A 17,942-nucleotide genomic window follows, 5' to 3' on the forward strand; every position below is an offset into this window, starting at 1 on the left:
TTAAGATTCATATTTACAAAGATGTTTCCAAAATATAATAAATGTTTAATTTTCTTCCAGCAAGCCAAATATTTAATCTGGAGCATCAATAGCCTCTTGTAAATGAACTAATTAATACAAATGTATTAATTAATACAAATGTTAATACAACCCAGTCAAATCATTATTAGTAAAAATGTCAGCATCAGCCTTTGAGATAAGACCTGAAAATACAAGTATGTCTGGAGGGCAGATAAATTGAGAAAGCATGCATGGGAACCAACTGGAAAAATGCACTAAAATAACTACATCTAGCTAAAAGGGTATAGAGCTCAGTGTATTTTTATGCTACACTGTAAAATGTAACAAACTTCAAAAAGTAACATATCTTTTTCAAAGCTGTCATTGCCACAGGGCTACTTATTTTATATAAAGCATAATATTTAGATCTTGCAGCACTTGGGAATTTTCCTTCCCTAGCCAGTTATTAAAACACAAATATACTTAGGTTTCTGTCATACAGCACTATAATTGTTTCTCAGATTAGTTGGTAATGTTTGGTCTTATTGTCCATTAGACTAGTAAACTTCAGTATATCAAAATCTTGACTAAAGGCCAACATGCTCCCAGATAAAGGGGGAAAAGTACGCCAGTCACGGGACGCCAGTTATCTTCCCTTTCTTTAAGACCAATGAGATGGGAAATTGTGTGTTTGTGTGTGTGAGAGAGAGAGACAGACAATGCATACACACTTTCTGCCTTGCTAGCATAAGCCCAATAGGGCTGAGGATTCAACAATTTGTCCAACTAACCAACTCTCTCCCCAGAATGCCAAACTGGTAACCTTTACATTTCCAATGCTTTCATAAAGTACTCCTAGGGCACAATCCTCCTGACAGTTACACTGGGCTGAGTGGCTTCAGGACAGCATAACTGCAGCGGAGGAGAAAGGGTGTCAATGTAGCTGTGGAGAAGGGTATCAGTGCAGCCAGGCTTTGTTGGCAGAATTCCCCCCGTGTGCAGCCGGAGCCCAGCTGGGGCACTCTGTTGCCTCCTATGTGCAGCTGGAGCCCAGCTGGCTCAGCCAAGACTGGTGCAAGGCCTGAAAAAGGGGTGTTCTGGGGGTGGAACTAAGGGGAGGGGAACTTACACCACATCCTGAGCCCATTCGACTGGGTCCTGCATCTCCCATCCCAGCAGCCGATACTCCAGGAAAGGGGTGGAGGAAAGGAACATGCATTTTGTTTCCTTCCACTGAGTCCTGCTGGCACAGCCAGCATCCTCCCTTCCCAGCGGCTCCTGAATGGAGGTTGGATGTGGTAGCCACTTCCACCACCTCTGCGACTGCCACCCTCCAACGAGTTGGATTGCGCCCCTAGACAAATGCATTCTTTAGAGACCTTTTAGCATCAAGGGTTGAAAGTTGGTACCCCTTGCCAATGACAGAAAACAAAGACTAAACCCCTACAATAGTTACATAATCATCTTATATACAAATACACCCAATTCAACAAGGCTTACATTTGTGTAGATACTACACAAGCAAAATTATGCTTTTCGGGATAGGAGCTAACAACAGGAATCTAATAACACTGGCTACAAATAGTAGCTGTTCATAGGAGAAGCAACCAGCTCTGACTGTTTAGAATACCAAAGGTTTCCTGCCATCAAGTAGTCCAACAGGTAGAAAAGATGGAGTGGATTAAAGCACTGGCTCAATCCTCATTTGTTCCTGTCTTCTTCAGAAGGAGTGAGAGCCCCAGCAAGTCCTAAGAACAATGTATTGTCCAAAGTACCCTGTTGCTTGCTGAATTGTTTTTTAAAAAATAATTCCCCATAAACATTACAATGTGTATGGGGGACCAGTTAATTCTCAAGCTATAAACATGACTACTTCCCCTCAGGCATGGTGGTTTTCCTACTCCTATGTCCTGGTGGGGATATTTTTTTCTACCTAAGAGAAGAGAAAGGCTCAGTCAGTGCTTCAAATCACTGCAGCTTTCCCTGCATATTGGGACAGTTGCAGGAATAAGGTCTTTGGAATGTGAGACAGAGACAGCTGCTTCCTTTGCAAGCAGTAGTAATGTATAGCCAAGTTCATCAAGTGTGAACAGCCATGTTAGAGGATGAACTAACACAGCAACTGAAGAGTGTGAGCGACCTGGTTTCACAAGTGGCGTACAGTATGTAGGTTAGCAGCACTACAGAGATTGCACTGTAAACTCTGGGAGTTACAAGGAGCGCTTCTGTCTAAAAGCAGAACTCACTGCCTCTTTAAGAAAGCAAATTCAGATGAGGTAGCAAAAGAATAGACATTTCCCCAATACAGGCTGTGATAAAAGACTGAATACCACTTTCACTTTTGCTGTTGTATCAGCAGCAAAAGCAAAATCCAAAAAGCAACAATCCCAATCCCTGTTTCAATAAGTTTGCCATTGTAGCTGCAGCTAAGAGTACAGCACTTTACCGTTATGCTCATGATTCAAAATCAAAACACTATCCAAGCATCTGATTAAAAGGTGACACCTTTTCATTCCACCAAGAAATAGCAAACATCTGGTTTAACCACGTGAATCATTAAAAGTAAACATTATATACTGTCCTACTTACTTCACATTAAAATAATGCACAGAAGGTAATAATTTTCTTTTAAAGAATAAAAACCAATGTATTTTTGAAGTGAACTTCAAACCAAGAGAATAATCACACTAAGGGCACAATTCTCCTGGTAGATACACCAGGCTGAGGGGCTTCAGGATGCTGTGTAGCTGCGCCAGAGGAGGAAGGATGTAGGGTGGCGGGCTCTGCTGGCAGAAGTTCACCCTGGACGCAGCTGCAGAACACCCCCACCAGGCCTGTTTGGGCCAGCGTGGAGCCAGCAGAAGGCCTGAAAAAGGGGCATTGCAGCATGAGTTGGGGGCAGAACCAAGGGGAGGATAAAGTATGCCACACCCTGAGCCTGTTTGGCTCAATTCTGTGGCCCTGTCCTGGCAGCCAGTAAAAGGAGTGGCGGAAAGAACATGTATTTAGTTTCCTCCACTGCGCCCTGCAGGCACAGCCAGCATCCTCCCCTCCCAGCAGCTCCTGAACGTAGATGGATGTGGCGACCTCTTTCACCAGCTCCACTTCTGCCAGCCTTCGACAAGTTGGATTGCACCCTAAGGAATGACTGACTGGTTATTACTTCCCTAACATGTGATGGTTTGCAGCATGAAAATCCTGGACCACATAATAAGAATTGGCTCCAACTTTCAAAATATAACTTAAAAAGCAATTAGCTACTTAAAAAATGCACAACTTCTAATCTGCATTGGAACATTCATCAGTTAGCATTTACCACTGGAGTTATTTGAGTTTAAATGGTTTGCTACTGTTCAAATATACATGAAATGTTAAAATACACAACTTTTATAGCTTTCAAAGAAACTTCTGTACACATTTTATATACAGAATGCTGCTATATAACATTCATAAGCTGTAGGATGAAAGATCAAAACCTGTTAAGTTTCACTTTTAAAAAGGAAGTATCAAAAAACCAGTACATTTCAATGCTTTGATTAGTCCATCATCTTCCTACCATAAGCAAAATAGGAAGCTGAAAGAGAGGGCAGTGTTTTGAGCTACACAAGATAGATCTGAACAAGCTTTGGTCCCCCCAGTATTCCTGTGGACCTAACGATTTGCTCTTTCACTGACAACATCCTGAAGACGTTTAAGTAAAACATCATCATTCTCCTGGCACAGTCTCTTTGCTGGTGATTCTGTGTCACTGTCAATTGATATTGCTCTCTTCTTAGCTCTCTGCCCTCCTTGTTTTATCATATTGTTGATTTCCTTCAAACTCTGTCAAATTAAAAAAAACATAGCAATCAAAGCTGACAATAACTGAACATACTGTAAATATCAGTCTTCAAAGTTGTTAAGCAGACTTCTCCTTCTCCTCCCCACTGCATCCTGTGCACTCCCCCACCCTTCCTACTCTGGAGGGAGGGAGAGGAAATCCCATTGCACAATCTAAAGTCTGTTCCACTCATGCCAATACAACTGGATAACATCTTTGGTTTTTTAAAAAAAGTTTATGTAAAGCTGTGGTTTTGCTGACTGGAAACTTGAGGGTGGATGAGGGTGTTGCACAAATCCAATCTAAAATATTTAATGATTACCATATATAGTATTAGGATCCTTCAAAAAAGGCCACCTTGAAGTCGAAAAGGGATGGGTGAGGTTTTAAACACTTAGTTGTTGGAAACAGCATGAATCTTACCTTAGAAGGGCTCCCATTAAATTTATATAATAGGGCGGTCTTGGGTGTCAAGCAAGCACTATTCTTATGTGGTGAAACATAAACAGAATGTTGCTGGGATATCCGTCGAGGAGACACTGGTGGTTGTTTAATGCTAGGAAAAGGGGAAAGGGGAGGTGCTTCCACCTTGGAAAGAAACATTACAGAGTTAAATACAAGAAATAAAAAAATCATTTTCTAATTTTGCAAACACAGGATTTAACTGAAGAAAATGACAAGCTCAAAAATGACAACTGTTAAAGTAGATTTGACTATCTGTACAATTTTCTGGAATGTATATGTCATACTCTTTAACTTGTTGGGGGGATCTTTTCTGACCACCAAGGAGATGTGAAGACCATCAAGATTTGCTGCATCCATTATCCAAAGCTGACGATTCAACATCAAATAGCTACCATTAATTCTATCTCACTTTACCAAACATTAATTCTGCCCCAGGTTCTGAATAGAATTTTCTGCTGTTTAAGACCTTAAATATGATTATGTTGTACAGCAATTTAGAGGGGCACTATGTATCCTGCACCTGCTTGAATTTCCCATTAGAATGCAGACATCTGATAAAAATTTTCTTTCACATACCACATGTTATCTATGCATTACTTGAAACCTAGGTTAAGTATCATCACAGAATTATGGAACTTTATGGGTATTTGGACATTGAAAGATGTTTCAGAGGGCTTAAAAGTCTCTCAGACATTGTGAATATAAATTTGCAACCAAACAAGTAAAAGTCAATTCAATAATACCCCTTATTCTCCCATGTCCCCGGGGCTACAGACACGTGCAAGTCATTTTCCCCAAGTCCTTCCTTAGGATCCCAACTGCCGGTAATAGTTCTGCTAACACCTCTACACCTTTTTTCCATGAGCCATGGTCTGCTTCAATGGCCAATTAAATATAGAGATACAGAAATTGGTCTTATTGTATTCTGTCTGGAGAGTCCCTGTCTGGACTGGCTTCTTCCTCAGTTCCTCACACTCATCTTCGAATCCATTCTGCCCCATAACTTTGTCTGACCTATCAATTCCAGTAATGAGTCCTCTTGCCACTCATCCAATACAATAAGGTTAGGGTCAGAAAGCATAAGGTGGGAAAGTTCAGTGATATCATCCTGAATTTCTTCCACATCTGCCATATCCGGCGGTATTGTCCCTTGTCTTTCCCAGTCCGTCAAGAAGTCACCCACATGGTCCCCAAAATCCTGGTCATCAATGTGGGAAATATCAACATGTAGCTCTGTTAAAACAGTTTTTATCGGCTTCTTTACTAGGTGGTACTGGTGCAGGAGCTGTTGTCAGGATCCCAATCTCAATTATGACCTGCATATTGGCCTTAAGGCCAGAGAGCTCCTTCTTTAAATTATCCAGACTTTGAAATATTCTCTCATAAGCTTGAGCTGTGAGAAAACAGTGGTCCCTGAGATATTTATATACTTCAACAAGGGCTACCTGAGTTTCCTTTTCTATGCCCCTTACCAGTGAGTTGTCTTGCTGTACAGTGCCAGAAGTGTGCAAAAATGTGCCATCTTCAGGAGATGATAAAAAATAATTTCTGCATGTGAATTCTGGGAAAAGAGACCAATTGCCCATCTGTTCTTGATCACAAGTATCTGGAAACTCTCCCAGCTGGAGCTCTCTGCTATCTTCATCATTCACCAAGGAAGTAAAATTCAGTGAGTCTGCCATAACTGGAGTAAAGTTGCCCTTATTTAAATTTCCTTCATTAAATGTTCTTTCAATTTCCACGGGAAGGCAATATTCCAAGATTGATGTCTGTGCGGGTGCAGAGAGAGGTTCTATAAATCTCTTTCGGCTTTTCTGGGATCTAGTTACTACCCTAATGCTTTAATCACTCTGAGTTTACTCAGAGGGAAAAAAATGCTCAGCACTTCTCCTTCTAAAATCTTTCACCGTCATTGTCCACTCAATGCAATAAAAACAGGCAGGGCAGCCATAAAACAATAAAGCTGTTTCAAAACAAAACGCTACTTCCTTGCTTCTCTCCTAACAATCCTCCCATGTCATCAACATGTGAAAAAACCCACAAAATACTCCAAGTTAAAATACAAGAGGGGCAAATCTGTCTCACCTCAGGTTGTAAACTTTAAGCTTTGGACTCATTAATCACAGTACACTAACAAAGTGTTAAATTGCTAAAATGCTAAAACCGAACGATGAAGTAAATTAAGAGGGAGCCACGGAGCAAGACAACCTCATCTGTCGCCATTTTCCGCATCATCCCTTTGCAGCCATTCATATTATAGTATTAGAAAGCTAATGATCCAAAGTACACCACAGTGCTAACTCTTCTTGTTTACACAAGAGGTTTTAGAATTGATTAATATGAGTAGTTTTAGCAGGAATTCAGAGTGTTTTATTCAAACACCCTTATCTATTATGTCAGGATGCTGTTTATCTGCTGTAGGTTCTAAGTTTCATACACACTATGACTTTCTGATACAAAGTGTAGAAAACTGTATTTAGCATGAGTTCGAGTTTAATAACTTGAAGATTTTATGGGATCCAGAGGATCAGGTCATGCCACGCCGCACCATACTTTAGTCTAGAAACCTGGTTTATATTTAGGGTAATAAAACTACCACCAGTTACTGGAACCAGAGATCCACATACCACATTATCATGGCTGGAAGCATCATATTTCAGTGCAAAGGTTTTCACTCTTCCTACATAGATGGTGTTGTAAAATTTTATTAGATCCCCTCTCTCCTCCTTTTCCAAGTCTTTGGAAATTTCTGTTTTTGTTCTTATAGGTAAACAGTTCATCTTCCTGGGGGAGTCTATTAAAATGGATGAAGAAAAATATAGCAGGCTTTTAATTTTTATTTTAAAAAGTAGAGGAAAAACATGTAAATTATAGAGATACAGGCAGATAAATATACTTCACTCTTCACCATCCACCTAATTTGTAGTGTTGCTGAAAGCAGGCTAACACAATCCTACGCTTGTTTACCTGGAAGTAAGTCACTTAGGTACAGCATTCCATAGCCTAAGTGACTACAGTAATTGTGGATTGAACCAATGTGTGTATGTGAAACAACCAGTCATCTAATCAATTCAACATGTACTGAATTCAGGCCAGATTCAACAACCCAGATACTCATCATGCCTTCTGGACGCATGAATGAACTTTAAGTGAAGTACTGGAATCAAGAATGGGTTGGATAAGAGCCAATAAACTGAAGCTCAATCCTAAAAACAAAATAGAGATTCTGTTGGTAGGTGGCTTCTCTGTTCAGAGAGATAGTGTTCAACTTGTTCCGCTGGCATGGCACTCCCTCTAATGGATCAGGTTGGTAATCTAGGGGTACTACTGGATCCAGCTTTGTAGCAGGAGGCAAAGAAGCCTCTGTGGCAAGGAGTGCCTTTCATCAACTATAATTCATTTTACATGAGGTTGCTTTTGAAGACTGTGTGCAACCTAAGTTAATTCAAAGTACAGCCACCAGACTGCTGACTGGGACTGGTCAGTGGGAACATATCACTGGTGTTAAAAGAACCGTACTGGTTTCTGGCCCATTTCAAAGCATAATTCAAAGTCCTGCTATTTACCTTTAAAAACATATACATCTTAGAACCCAAGCAGGCGAAGTATCCCATCTCCCATAAAAGCCTACAAGGTCATCTCTGGAGGCTCTCCCCCAGGTACTTCCACCATGAGAGTTAGGGTGGAGGCCACTGGAGACACAGCCTTCTCAATGGTGGCACCCCTCTGGTGGAATTCCCTCCATAAAGAAGCTTACCTGGTGACAACAATGTGTGTGTTTTTGGTGCCAGGCAAATATGGTCTGTTCTTCGTCTTTTAAAAATATTTTTTCCTATTTTGTTCTATTCTATTTATATCTTATCTTGTTTTTGTAAGCCAACTTTGAAGGGCATCGTATAAATCTTTCAAGTAACTTAAATATTTACTAAATGAACAGCAAAATAACAGAAAATGTTATAGTACAAGTATCAGTCACCCTTGAGCTGTATTCTTCATTGTACCATTGACTTGCTCATGGTGAACTTTACTAAGCCACAGGTTCTATACAACGAGAAACCATGAATAAGGGTGAGGGGAGGCTAAAAGAAAATCCACTAATAGGCAAAAAAACACAAACAATGGTTTAAAAACACAATTTCTCTCAACAGAATCAGATATTTCTATCAAACTTTAAAAAGCAGGGAAATTGGGCAGCTACAGTGAATGTTGGGCAGCTAGGGGTTCTTAAACTGCAAGGTTTTTTTTTGCCTATTAGTGAATTTCTCTGCTTTTTAATCCGGGAGGTAAGAAACAGGATCCTGTGCAAGTCTGCTGAGAATGGATTGATCATTTGCATGCTTATTGAGTTCAATGGGATTAACTTCCCTGCAATCATGCTTAGGATAGGTGAAACTGACCACAGAGGGAGGAGAAAGGGGGAGGGGAGAGGGAAGGAGGGGGAGGGGCGGGAGGAACAAAGGAAGGGGCAAGAGAGAGGGGAAAGGAGGGAGGAGGAGGGCAGGTTTGACCATTTGCATACTTTTTGAGTTCAGTGGGATTTACTCCTGTACAATCATGCTTAGGATAGGTGAAGCTGGCCTAGGGGAGGGGCATGGAGGGGAGAGGAAGGGTAGGGAGGAAGGTGGAGGGGAGAGGAGGAGACTGGGCACTGGGCAGAGGGGAAGCCCCTTTCCTTTCCAAAAGGAAAACATTGTGAACAGTATCACTGTTTTGTGGGTTTCCCCCTACAGGCACATGTAGTCTCCCACCCAAATTTAAACCAAAGCTGTCCCTAGCCACATCCACACCAGACCTTTATTCCAATTAGGACAGTCATGGCTTCCCCCAGAGAATCCTGGGAAGTGTGGTTTGTGAAGGATGCTGAGAGTTGCTAGGAAGCGCCCTATTCTCCTCACAGAGCTCCAGTGACCAGAGTGGTTTAACAGTCAGCCCCTCTTCTGGGGACTGTAGCTCTGTGAGAGAAAAGGGGTGTCTCCTAGCAACTCTCAGCACCCTTCACAAACTACACTTCTCAGGATTCTTCGGGGGAACTCATGACTGTCTCAAGTGAAATCAATGTCTGGCATGGGTGTGGCTACCTGATTAGCCAAGCCAAACAGCTGTGAGTCTGGTTTTTAGAACACTGACAGTTGGTTCTTACTGAGCATGCCTGTTCTTGTCAACTCCAAAGTTAAATTTCTTAAATTAATTAAAAATCAGTCAGGCATTTTTTTTAACTTTTAAACTGCAAAAGATGGAGGTCAGAGTATGGGATGAGGTCAGTAACAGGATTACAGGTACTCTGTGAACAAGGCTGATTTATAATTAATTTCAACAAATTATGAGACTACTGTCAGAAAAAAGTCCAACTGGGGCCTGGAATTTTTTTCTCGTTTTATTCTTTGAACTCTCAATTCTCTCTGAATGTTTTGTGTATCGCCATGAAAACTTAAGAGAGTTATTAAGCAAGCGTTTCTGAGTTCAGGACTGTATGTTTTGTAAGGTTTTGTTTTGAAATGAGCTCATGGGAAGCAGCAGAATGGCATGGGGGTTATTTTCAATTTAACATTGTAGAATGAGAAAAATCCATGCTGGCAACAGTATACAGCCACTCTTGTGTCTGTATAATATAGAGGCCTCATATCTCCAAGCCGATTTGTAGACACGAATTCTAGAGAGTGTACATGTGCAGTTTTAATGCAGGCTAAAAGCACTTCTTCTAAAGTTCCTGCCCCTTAATAACTAATTCTATGGAACTGCCCTCCCTTCCAGCTTAGGTTAGCACCTATGTTAATGATGTTTAGGCGCCCTGTAAAACATATATCTAGTCCCAGGCCGTTGCTAGTGCTTGATCTCAGTATATTGTAATTCAAATTCTGCCCTAGTCTTTCAGTTGCATTTTCCAGCATATTTTAATGTTTTAATATGTATTTTAATATTGCTGTACACTGCTTCAAAACTGATTTCCAGAATATGGTGTATTAGGGGTGATATGGCAGAAGAATGGCGAGGAGACTTATGTAAACTTGCACAGCACCTCATACAGTGTCCCAGAGGCAGAGATCAATATATTGAATATTTTATTCTAGCCACAATCAAGTTAGACTCCTGCACGTAGCATAATTATACTTTGCATAGCTGTGCCAGGCAAGCAGAGCTCAAAGTATAAACAATCCTACAGCTGCATGTTTTTCTCTCTTACCGCATTCCTAGATAAGGTAGTTTCTCTTTGGTCTCTGGTGAGAGAAAGATCATACCCCCTTCTTCTGAGAAGCTAATGCCCCCATTCTGAGGGGAGTGATCTGACTCCCAGCCTGCATTATTCATGTCAGCTTCTAGAAGCAGAGAGAGAGAGAAGTATCTAATTCAGGCAGGTGAACTTGACTCTTTGTTCTCACTCTGGGAGAAGGAAAGGGTACCTGCCTGTGTAGAGAGCCAAGGCCTTGGGAGCGACACCCCATTGCATTTTGGGAACCAATGCAACAGCAACTGAGGAGATCCAGATCTACCAATTGAACGGGTGTTTGTAAGCTTTCTTTGCATTGATTGTATATTATCCTACACCCATATTCCAACTGTGTAATCAATAAACTGTATGTTATTCTTTCACCAAGTGGCATCATTTCATCTTGGTAACCTTAGAATCTGCTTTGTTAGGGCCCTGAGTGGGGATCAGGCCCCCTGGTTTATTTTATTTTATTATTAATTAATTTATTAGATTTCTATTCTGCCCTTCCTCCCAGTGGGAAGACACATGTGCATCAGGTTTTGAATTTTATGCATTCAGCTTTGCTTTCCCTTAAACATTTCAATTAAGTTCAGAATAGTAGATATATTCATTTACCTTCTTGTGACATCTCTTCTTGTTTTATATCTAATGCTACCTCTGTAGACACATTTTTCAGTAAAACACTTCTGTAGACCTATAGCACATGGAAAAAGTCAGTTTTTTTAATTGCTGATAAATTGACAGAAAGTCTGAAAAAAAATCTCAAAACTATAAAAATTACTTTTATAGAAAAGCTTGGTAAAATGTTTGTAGTTTGAGAACATACTTACATGGCTATTTGCTTGTGGCTGGTTTCTATAGCTTTTCATTATGTCCTGAAAAGTTCTTTCCTCTTTGGACACCTGAACAAAATGTAGTCACAGGGAAAGCATTCATGTACCACTTGCATGGATCAAAAGGTACAGAGCTTCTACATGCCCAACTGAGCTTCTGAGGCTGCCTCCTGTATCTCTTTGTGAAAACTCAATTAATCTTTACTAGGAAATTCCAACAATGTAGGGAGCTGCAGTTTGAGATAAAAATGGGCAAGTGCTGGTGCATGTGCATAGACTGCATATAGCCCAAGGAGCTGTTTGCCTGCCAGTAATAGTCTTTATGGATAATGTGTGTGGCAACACAAAACTGATGGGTATTGTGAATTCAACCTATACTCTGGACAAAAGGCTACTGTAAGGACAGAATATACTCCCTTCTGTTTTTCCCAGCATTATTGTCTTTTCTAGTGAATCATGTCTTCTCATTATGTGTCCAAAGTATGATAACCGCAGTTTCATCATTTTAGCTTCTAGTGACAGTTCTGGTTTAATTTGTTCTAACACAATTATTTGTCTTTTTTGCAGTCCATGGTATGAGCAAAGCTCTCCTCCAACACCACATTTCAAATGACTTGATTTTTCTCTTATCCGCTTTTTTCACTGTCCAACTTTCACATCCATACATAGAGATCGGGAATACCATGGTTTGAATGATCCTGACTTTAGTGTTCAGTGATACATCTTTGCATTTGAGGACCTTTTCTAATAGAAAAGACAATAATACTAGGAAAAACAGAAGGGAGTAGAAAAAGAGGAAGGCCAAGCAAGAGATGGATTGATTCCATAAATGAAGCCACACACCTGGACTTACAAGATCTGAACAGGGTGGTTCACGACAGATGCTATTGGAGGTCACTGATTCATAGGGTCACCATAAGTCATAATCGACTTGAAGGCATATAACAACAAATTGTGCATTCAAGGATTCTTTTAGTTGCATCCCATATGGCTAAACTTGTGGCTAACAGTAGGAACCAAAGTGTTCCATAAATGGTTGTATGGAGCGAAGCAATTCTAGAAGACCTCAGGCAAAGAAAGTAACAGAAGTAGACACTTTTTGCCATCATTGTAAAAGGTGCACAATTCAAGGAAATTTATTTTGTTGCACACTCCAGTCTCCCATTTGCATCATTTATAAAGACTGTGGCAGAAAATATTGTAAACGGACCATTGGTCTCACCTGAAGGGTGGTTTTCCCAGGTAGAATACCATCAGGTGGGTAGTAGCACCGCCTAGTGTCCAATGGCAGGAATGCACGAGAGTCAAGACATCGGCTGCTCCCTCCGGCTTGACCCCATTCCATTCCGGACGAACTGTACACCATATCCAGGTATCTCTCCTGAGACAGAAGACTCTCAGCCAAACATTAATATAAGGAGCCAGATAATAATATAGGGAGCAACAAATATAATACAGAGCTTGACTCCGTAATATGCACAAACTGTAAACAACTGTAAGACCAATAAGACCAGTAAGTACAGCCTTAGCAGTACCTGCAATGTAATATAAACAACCTGTCTTAAATTGAAGAGTTATTAAACAATGGCAAAAATTATCTCTAGCAAAGCTAGGCAGCTCCCTCTCAACAGGGAAGGTGATGGTATGATACCTGGGAAAACCACGGTCTGTTTTTCCCAGGTAGCATACTATCAGGTGGGATGTACGAAAGCAGTCCCAATAGGGTGGGCCCAAGCTGCCTAATATAATACCTGTTGTAGAAGTTGCCTACCCGATGAGGCATCTGTCGAAGCATAACAATCTACCTTATAGTGTCTAATAAAGGGATTTATTAGCCACTATGCAAATGTTTGCAATGGGTGCATTAGTTGCGAAGGCTGTAATGTTCTGAGGCACTGGTAGCTGCAGAGATTCACAGGCCATGGTGCAAGCCCGCAGCCAACGAGAGAGCGTTGGTGACCTTCTTCCCCAATGTCCTCAGATGAAACGAGACAAAAAGAGTGTCAAATAGACGCATTTTCCGGGTCCTGGTCAGAGTGTCACGTACATCCACGGAGTACCAGTACTTATCAGGGGATGGACTGACTGAGGGCAAAAGAAAGACAAGACTATAGCCTGACTACAATGAAGGACAGAAGAAGCGTTAGGTTGAAAGGTAGGACCTGAACACAAGATCAGAGTCCAGAGACGCAGAGATGACGAGTAATGGACAAAGCTGCTAGACCCAATACCCCCCTAAGAGGAGGACAATACCTGCTGCAATCAGAAGCATAACCATTCACTTTATAATGCCCAATGAAAGAGCTTGGAGTAGACCAAGACCCAGCTCTATAGATATCTGTAATTGGAGCCTTGGCTGCAAAGGCAATCATAGAGACTGCTGACCTAGCTGAATAAGCTGTGATGCTTTAGCTCAATGGAATATTAAGGAACTCATAAACTAGGGTGAGGGGCCCAATGTCCTTGAAGGAAGGTTACGCGTAGAGATTCTGTCATGGAAATGCTTCTAGTCCTGGCTAGGCAGACCTTAAGGGTTGGACGAACATCTGGAGAATGTCAGGCTTTCTCAAGAACTTGTCTTGAATGAGGACAGAAGATGGTTAGGACCATGTCCTGACTATCATGGAAGGTGGAGGACACCATAGGAGAAGAACCCTGATTTGTACGTAGTACAACGAAGTCCTGACAGGTGGGAATCAGGCTCCCTGATCAAAAACTCTGTGGATAGAGGAGATTGCCAGGAGGAAGAGCACCTTGAAAGAGAGCAAGTGCAACAGAACACATTGCAGTTTAGGTACAGTTATCTATGCCAAGACTAGCCTTGTGGAAGAAACTTGATACAACGAGGCCCCGGTAACTCTTATGCCAGAGAGATGGATGGAGATTCAGGCCAGCGAATGATCCGGGTATGAACAAGGTAACCTAGAGGGCCCCTCAAACAACTAATGAATGTCCAGCCATCTCCACAGGATGAGCCAGATAGGAATGAAATAAACTGAGACCAAAGGCAGTCCTCTTAGAGGCAAGAGAGGTAAGAGATGCTGAAATCTCCCCACGCAGAGTGTAGGCTTCAGCCCCATATTCAAATCAGGAAGAACATACCCCAAGAAGGACACCACTTGGAAGGCATGACACATGAACTTTGGTAGATCTGGATCCTGGAGGACAGGATCATAGCAATGACTATCTTGAAAGAGAACCCCCAACGACTTGACTGCTGGAGTCTGGGAGGTTGCCTGGGATAGAAGAGCAGGCCTTGTTGGCAACCCCCCTCACTCCATGATAGACAGACTCAGGAGAACTGAACACCATGGTGAGGTCAGTACACACACTATGGCCCATGAGGTCAGTACAAGATGGGAATTCAGTCAGGAGTAAAGGAGGCCAGGTGCACAGCACACCGCCAGAACAGTGTTGACTGCATCTGCTTCCACCTTGGTACAACCAATGAAAAAGCAGGAAAAGCTGGAACTACAACCTCGTAAGGGAGTTACACTCCCATGGCTCCACTTGTTACCCGGTAACCTGGATTACATCCACTCCAATGTCGTTGGTGAGATGCTCTGCCCTGAAGGGCCATAGGGACACCTGGGCCAGGGTCAGACTCGTCAACTGAGTCCTCCCCAAGGGGAGTGAATATCAATGTGTGGGGGTTGAACACTTATGCAAGCAACATGTTTCAATTTTTTATGTTTCTTACAAACATTTCCAAACATAAAAGCAATGTCACCTTAGAATAATTGATTTTGCCTGACTAGGATGCAAGAAGGACCTTGAAAGCCGCATGGCTAGACGCACTGGAGATGCCGTGGTGGAGGAAACTCCAACATATTGTTTCTGGCAAACACGGCCTACTGGCCATCTTAGAGACTATTACCCTCCCAAACGAATCAGAATCCCTTATGGAGTTCCTGGCAGAAGTAGAATAAAAACATTGCAACTCCATGGAACCCACAGGTCCAAGGAGTTGCTGCATAACCTGTACCATTGTTTTGAGGTTACCCTGTTATACACAGAGACAGCCAACAACTTGGGTATCCTTACTACTGTCATACGGATACCATGCAGAAATGCAGGGAAGGAGCCAGCAGCTTGGCTGGGTCCAAGAAGATAAAGTAAATATATGGAAGGCAAAGCCAGCAATGATAGCCAAACATAATGAACATGCTCTGACTGCATAAACGGGAACAAATGCTGCCGCACTCATGTCCTACTTCTGAGTCTCCTCTAGACATATGGGGCTGCTGGAGTGTCAGACACAGGAAATAAATACTGGGGAATTAGTCACAGGAAGTAAATACCCAGGAACATATTCTGACCAAGTACCTGTGCAGCAACCAGTGCAGAGGACTGTGATGTTCCTATATTAATGTATATATGGTAAGTGTTGTTGTTTTAGAAGATACATGGTAAGTGGAGTGAAAGAGGAGGGGGAGTGAATGGGCAGTAGAATGCGAGATGATTGGCTGAGTGTTTAAAATGGCTGAATGTATAAAAGGAAGAGTGTCGGAAGGCAGAGCTGGGGTCCCAATCCCGGGGAGCTGGATCCCGGAGAGTTGGGAGAAGAGTATTCGGATGGATGGCAGAGGGAAGGGGGAGGAACTTCCCCCCTTTGGAGCGAAGACGAAACAGAGGAACTGCCAGTGATAAGGTCGCTTAGCAACGGGGAGCCTGAGCCCTCCCTGGACATTCTCACGCCTCCCCCTCTTTCAGGCTCAGAGCAAGAGGGGAAAGAGGGAGGGCTGCTCACAGCCAAAAAGCGGGGAGGCAGTTTACCATCAGCCCCTCCCCTATCCCCCATCCTGGAATCGGAAACTTCAGAAGAGGAGGGGGTGATGCTTCCCCCCTCACCGCGCACACGCAGACAGCTGAAAAGACAGGAGAGAAGGGGGGGGAAGGTGGGCAGTACCTGAGGGGCAGTTAAGGAGGAGCGAAAGATTGCGCGCCCATTTGGCCCCTTCTTAAAGAACAGGCGGGAAGAAGTCCCTTGCTCTGTCAACTTTCTCCCAATGCCGCAGGACCTGTATCCCTGTATTGCTTCATGAGAAAACGCAGTCTTTGTTTGGACATTACCCTAATAAAACACGAATTAACTACAGCCGTTGGTCTGGTTCCTGAGTCACATCCTGGGCCTGACAGCTTGACAGAGCCACCTAAATCACCCTCAACGCTCTCTTCACTTGACTGGGACAAGATGTCAAAGGGAGCAGCGGGGGGGACGAACCCCACTTCTGAGATGGAAGAAGTGGAACTCTTGAGGACTAAGGTAGCTGATTTACAGACGGATGTTCAAGCCCTGCTAGCAGCAGTCAAGGCGCTGAAGACGGATAATCAAACCTTGAAGGCCACGATAGACCAGATGCGAACAGCCCCTCCAGCTGCCGTAGTAAAGGTTGCCATTGGATTGCCCCCAAAATACGCGGGACAAAGTGATCAGTTGGCAACCTTCGTGGCTCAATGTGAGTTATATCTGGATGTCAGGCACACGGAATTTCCAGACGATGGGGCTAAAGTAGCTTTCGTGATTAGCCTCCTGGAGGGAGAAGCTGCAAAATGGGTGACTCCGTATCTCGTGAGAAAGGATACTGTCTTAGGAAGGTACAGAGGATTTATACAGGAGATGACCGAGATGTTTCAAGACCCGCAAAGGGCTGAAACAGTAGCGCGGCAACTAGGCGCTCTGAAGCAAGCTAAAGGGACTGTTTCCGAGTACACTAACGCTTTTAAAATTCTGTCCCAGGAAACTGGTTACAATGACGCCGCCCTGATGTTTATGTACTGGAGTGGATTAAATGCTGAAATCCTGGATGAGTTGGCCAGGACCTCCCCCCCCGCTGACCTACCAGGGCTCATCCGGCTATGCCTACAGATAGATCACCTCACCGGATGGAAGGAAGGCGCCTGGAAAGGAAGCAGGAGGTCCCAAGATACTCAGCCTCGGCATCCCGCAACAAGACCCTTCCCACTGCAGGGATGGCAGGTAATGCAACTGAGGGACAGGGAGGGGCTAGGCCAAGACTGTCGGAAGAAGAAAAGGAAAGACGACGCCGGGAACGTTTATGCTTTTATTGTTCAAAGCCGGGCCATGTGGCCAGAGACTGTGGACTGAAAGGGGGGAAAGCCGAGCCGTCAGGAAACTAGAACACCCAGTCCACGTGCAGGCCGGTGGACTGGGGGCAGCGTTGTATAAAGGCCCCCCAACGATCCAACCTCCCTCAAAGGGGGTGTTGGTCTTGCCTATTCGGATTACAACTTCCAGAGGAGTGGTGTTTAATTCCACTGCCTTAATTGACAGTGGAGCCTCCACAAATTTTATTGATGCAAAGTTAGTCAAGCGTCATGGAATTTCCCGGTGGAAACTGGACGCTCCCCTAGCTGTGGAGACTATCGATGGGAGACCCCTGAAGTCAGGAGGGGTGACACAAGCCACGGAGGAAGTGAAACTTCAAATCCCTGGGCACGAAGAGTTCATTTCGCTATACGTGTCAGATCTCTCGAACTTTGAGGTGATTCTGGGAATGCCCTGGCTAGCAAAGCATGAACCCAAAATAAGTTGGAAGGAGGCGGTGGTGTGGTTCACCTCACAGTATTGCCAGGAGAACTGTCAACCTGAAGG

The 17,942-nt window shown here is 43.2% G+C and overlaps 1 protein-coding gene across 4 annotated transcripts in view; it reads right to left on the reverse strand.

The window, feature by feature from the left end:
* Positions 1-17,942, reverse strand: part of RBL1 (RB transcriptional corepressor like 1) — a 59,525-nt gene continuing 41,583 nt past the window's right edge. Inside the window, exons 18-23 of one of the 4 annotated variants that reach the window (XM_061631705.1) lie at positions 11,324-11,395; positions 11,109-11,187; positions 6,913-7,079; positions 5,758-6,054; positions 4,244-4,408; positions 1-3,822 (exon numbers count right to left, since the gene is read on the reverse strand). In XM_061631705.1, coding sequence (XP_061487689.1) covers positions 3,652-3,822; positions 4,244-4,408; positions 5,758-6,054; positions 6,913-7,079; positions 11,109-11,187; positions 11,324-11,395 — 951 coding nt within the window. In that variant the 3' untranslated portion in view covers positions 1-3,651. The remainder of the gene's footprint in view (positions 3,823-4,243; positions 4,409-5,757; positions 6,055-6,912; positions 7,080-11,108; positions 11,188-11,323; positions 11,396-17,942) is intronic. The other 3 variants (XM_061631704.1, XM_061631707.1, XM_061631706.1) reach the window with 3 other exon arrangements.

This window comes from Rhineura floridana, chromosome 6 (genome assembly GCF_030035675.1).
Source record: "Rhineura floridana isolate rRhiFlo1 chromosome 6, rRhiFlo1.hap2, whole genome shotgun sequence".
Taxonomy (NCBI): domain Eukaryota; kingdom Metazoa; phylum Chordata; class Lepidosauria; order Squamata; family Rhineuridae; genus Rhineura; species Rhineura floridana.